Here is a 4431-nt window from a genome sequence, read left to right as displayed (position 1 = left end):
GTGTGTGTGTGTGTGTGTGTGTGTGTGTGTGTGTGTGTGTGTGTGTGTGTGTGTGTGTGTGTTGGGGGGGGGCTCAGTGGATGGAAGGAAAACAGATGACCAGTTATCGCATTAGTTATTAAAAGCAGATCAAGTGATTGGTTAAAGAGAGAGTTCAGAGATTCTTTAGTTTTGGTGAGTTTGAGTCAGAAACAACAAACGCCTCAGGCTCCTCTGTGATTGGTTCAGTGTCAGGTCGTTGTCCAACAGCAGCATCACACTGTCTTGGTTCAACTGTTGAGTCTCTGGGATAAAATAATACAATCATGACCTTTTAGTCAGGCTTTTAATTGAATTTTCTTTATTTATCTTTCTATTTACTGGTTTGTCCTTTTATTCTATGATTGTTTTCCTTTTAACACCCTTCTTTTATTTCTTTATTTCTTTAGTCTCTACTTTTATTTCTGGTTTTCTCACTTTAACACATCTCCTCTCTTTTAGTGTTTTATTATTTTATCTTTTTGTTCTGTGTGACTGTGAGAATGAAAAGTCGCAGCACTGATGGTTTACATCAGTTTCTCTTGTAAGACTTGTTGTATCCACCAAGTGTAAATCAGATGATGATATTGCTGTGTTGTGTTTTTGGTAACCATGGTGACGAGCTGTATAAACAGGAGGCAGGTGTGTGGAGAGGTCTTACCTGGGAAGGCGTGTGGGCTGGACGAGCCTCTCTTCAGGCACTTGGAACAGAGGATATGTACAGAGTAGTGAAGGCCAGGCCACTCCTGCAGCAGCACGTTCAGCTCCTCCACCAGCGGCGTGACGGCCTGCCACGCCGTCCAGATGTTGGGCAGTGAGGCGTGGCTGGCGATGGACAGAGTCTCCGCCTGCAGCTTCCCTCTGGCGGGCCGGTGGCTGATCACCACGGGGACTTTACCTCTGTAGGCGAAGATCTGGTGCCGGCCGTCCGACCTCTGCACCACGTGGCTGTTGATTTGCACGCTGAAGCGAGCGAAAAGTCCGGGAGGAAACAGGAAGGGGAAGCTATACTGGATGTGCAGCTGCTCCACGGAGAAGAAGTGACAGTGAGGCAGAGAGCCGCCGCCGCCAGCCCCGCCGCCGTCGGCCTCCGCCTCCGCCCGGGGCTCCTCACTGCTGACGTAGCTGGGGAACTTGTACCAGGCCGTGGCTCCGTTCAGAGGCTTGCTGCGCGGCTTGTTGATGCAGTAGCAGACGCCCATCTTCTCCAGCAGCTCCATGATGAGGTGCAGGTCCTGCTGCGTCTGGATCAGCGGCCTGAGGAGCAGGCGGATCACGTTGGAGGGCAGAAGGCCGTGCTGGAGGAAGCCCTCCACGTGGTGCTGCAGGTGGGTCACCCTGAGGTTCTCTCCCTTCTCGTCCTCTATGACCAGACTCACCCTCCCCTTGTCCCCCCTCTCCCCCTCAGACAGGAGCCGGTCCAGCAGCGTGGACTCGTCCCTCTGGAAGAAGACGTTGAGAATTGCAATGAACCGTGGAAGATTGTGAAACACGTACTCCTTCAGAGTGAGACTGTCCTCGAAGTACAGCAGCTTCCCGCTCTCGTGCAGGTAGGACAAGGCGCTCTGCAGCCGGTCCTCGGTCAGTCCGGCCTGGAGGCCCAGACGGGCCGAGTCCCACCACGAGAGCCACAAGTCTTTGGGCTTAAAGTGCAGCTCCTCCAGCATCTGCCAGGACTTCGGCAGTACGCGGTGGAGGTTGGGGAAGATCTCCCGGTGGTCTGCGACAGACATGAGCTTCTCCCTCAGCCTCTGGACGTTCGTCTGCGTCTCCGTGCAGCTGACGCTCAGGACAGGAGACAGGATCTGCAGCCGGTGGTTCAGCATGTACTGCAGCTGGGCTTTCCTCCGCCGCAGGTTCCTGTCCGAGACGCCGTAGAAGAGGACGTGGGGGCTGGAGGAGCGGACGTTGTAGCCCTGCTCCAGCGCCTGGTCCACCTGCAGAGCCAGGCTCCTCAGGCTCTGGGTGTCCCTCTTCTCCTGGAGACCGATCTGTCTGTGGATGTCCAGAGTCTTCTCCTCCACCTCCACCCCTCCACACAGGTCTGCATGCGTGCCCACCAAGCACACGACAGCGTGGGGAACTTTGGCACTGAGGAGGTGGAGGAAATATCCAACATGGGTGTAAAAGTTCTTGGGCGAATACGTCTTGAGATTGACCACGAGGACGTACAGAGCGCCGGGGGAGAGGAAAAAGGGTTTGATGAGGTCATAGTTTTGTTTCCCTGACAGGTCATACACCAGAAATGTTAGACAGCGATCGGCGTCCGCCACCCAGTTGGTGACTTCAATCCCTTTGTTTCCCTGGTTTCCTGTGGCGTCCTGCGGCCTGCTCACCATGCTCCGCCTCAGCCACGTTTTCCCGGTGTTTTTCGCTCCCATCAGGACCAGTTTGAGTCGCGGCTTCACGGCGAGCTGGGAGTGCGCGAGCTCCTTCTGATAGGCCGCGATGTAGGGGATCCCCTTCATGCACACCTCGTACGGAGGCTGGATGAGGGGGTTGTCCTTCACCTTCCATATGTTCACTTTGGACAGCTTTCCAAAATGATCCGGCAGTATGGCTATTTGGTTTCCCTGTAGAACGAGTTCCTCCAGCTTCTCCAGGTCCACGATGGAGTCGGGCAGGTACGTGATGTTGTTGTTGTCCAGCCAAAGGTTCACCAGCTTCTCCAGGTGACCTATATCCTCAGGAATATGAGTCAGTTTGTTCCTGCTCAGGTAAAGTTCCTCTAACCCCGTGATGCTTAAAATCACCTGGGGGAAGTTCTCAAACTCGTTAGAGGACAGGTTGATCATTTTGAGTCTTTGCAGATTTCCAAACGAAGGCGGCAGCGCTGTCAGGTTGTTCCCGTCCAGCATCACGCTCTCCAGGTTATGCAGGTGACAGAAGGCGTCAGGTAAGGCGGACATGTGGAGACTGCTGAGCCACAGGATTTTGATGGACTGAAGCTTCTTGATGTCCGCCGGTAACGCCTCGAACTTGTTCCCGGAGCAGTCCAGCTCCTCCAGCTCACCGAGGGCCAGGATCTCAGGGGGGAACTGGTTCAGCTTGTTGTGGTCTGCGTCCAGAGTTCGCAGCCTGGCGAGGCCGCAGAAGGACCTGGGCAGACCGTGCAGGTCGTTGAAGCTGATGTCCAGTTCCTCCAGAAACTGGAGCGCCCCGATCTGAGCCGGCAGGTTCTGGATCTTGTTGTGACTGAGGCACAGCTTCTTCAGCCCCCTCAGCTGCCCCACGCCCTCAGAGAGGCTCCTCAGGCAGTTGTGGCTCATGTCGAGCTCCACCAGCTGCCCCAGCTCGAACACCACCCGGGGCACAGCCGTGAACTTGTTCCTGCGGAGGACAAGGATGCGCAGGTTGTTGAGGGTGGATCCCAGCCCGTCGGGCAGCTCCTGCAGGGAGTTGTTGCCCAGGTTGAGCACCTCTATCTCGGCTATGTCCTCGGGCAGGGTGATCTGGTTGTTCTTGGAGCAGAGGGTGAGCTGGCGCAGGTTGCTCCGCAGCTTCCGGGAGCGGAGGGCGGCATCCCTCCACAACCTGGCCGTTTTCAGATTGTTCTCCTTGTCCTCCATGGCGTTGCAGCCGGACCCCACCTCCACCTCCACCTCCTCCTCCTCCTTGTTTTCATTGAGAGTTTTCATGGTTCCTGAGCGGGCCGCATGGAAGACGGGCTCCTTCACAAATCAGCGCGCTCCTCAACAACAACCCCCCCGTCAGGGAGGGGACAAAGGCCGGTCCGAGTCGGGAAATAATCGAGCTTTTCGACGGGAGCAGGAGGAGCGTGTGCGGCCGCGGAGGCATCCTTTTCTCCTGCGCCACTCCGCACACAATGAGAACAGACGGCCGCGGCTACAGCTCCGGGTTCGAGCCCAGATTCGAGCTCCGGTGTCGCGGGGCCACTCCGTCCGTCCCGGGCGTCCTCATCGCCTCCAGACCCCGTCCTCTGTGCCGCTCTCCCCGGGTTGATCCGTGTGGTTGTCTCTGGGCTTTCCGAGCCGCTGTGGCTCTTCCTGGCAGCGGGGAGTGGAAGTGAGGCGGCGGCTCCACTGCGTCAGATCTCTGGACACTCCTCCTCCTTTCTCCTCCTTCCTGCTGAGTGGAGGGAGGAGGAGGAGGAGGAGGAGGAAGAGGGAAAGTGATCCTCCTCACATGGTTAAAGCTGGTTCAAATCCCCAAAGAGGAAATGTAGAAAACACATTCAAAACTTTCCAGACTGTCAACTGTAATATTAAAGAGCGTATATGAAAAATAGCCTAATAAACATAATAGATATATTAAATATATACGTATAACTTTATATGGCGTCAGAGAAGCTTCATGTGTTTAATTATATGAAAATAAACAATATTGAACAAACTGTATTCACATTATTTAGTTGGTAAAGTCCTAAAATAACCTGTTAGTGCTCAGAGATGG

General features: G+C 55.0%; 1 protein-coding gene across 1 annotated transcript; it reads right to left on the bottom strand.

The window, feature by feature from the left end:
• Positions 1-78: 78 nt before the first annotated feature.
• Positions 79-4070, bottom strand: mfhas1 (multifunctional ROCO family signaling regulator 1). Its single transcript, XM_023398870.2, has one exon. It carries the CDS (start codon positions 3654-3656, stop codon positions 546-548), a length of 3111 nt encoding a protein of 1036 aa, XP_023254638.1. The 5' UTR covers positions 3657-4070; the 3' UTR covers positions 79-545.
• Positions 4071-4431: the final 361 nt, after the last annotated feature.

The sequence above is a fragment of the Seriola lalandi genome, unplaced genomic scaffold, assembly GCF_002814215.2.
Source record: "Seriola lalandi dorsalis isolate HSWRI2012SDOR001 ecotype SW California unplaced genomic scaffold, Sedor1 jcf7180002049949, whole genome shotgun sequence".
NCBI classification, from domain to species: domain Eukaryota; kingdom Metazoa; phylum Chordata; class Actinopteri; order Carangiformes; family Carangidae; genus Seriola; species Seriola lalandi.
Note: the sequence above shows the minus strand (reverse complement) of the source record. Positions and strands in the feature narration are given on the sequence as shown.

Bases quoted from the DNA above. Each gene is read 5' to 3' on its own strand.
- mfhas1 (XM_023398870.2), bottom strand. From the start codon at position 3,656: ATGAAAACTCTCAATGAAAACAAGGAGGAGGAGGAGGTGGAGGTGGAG.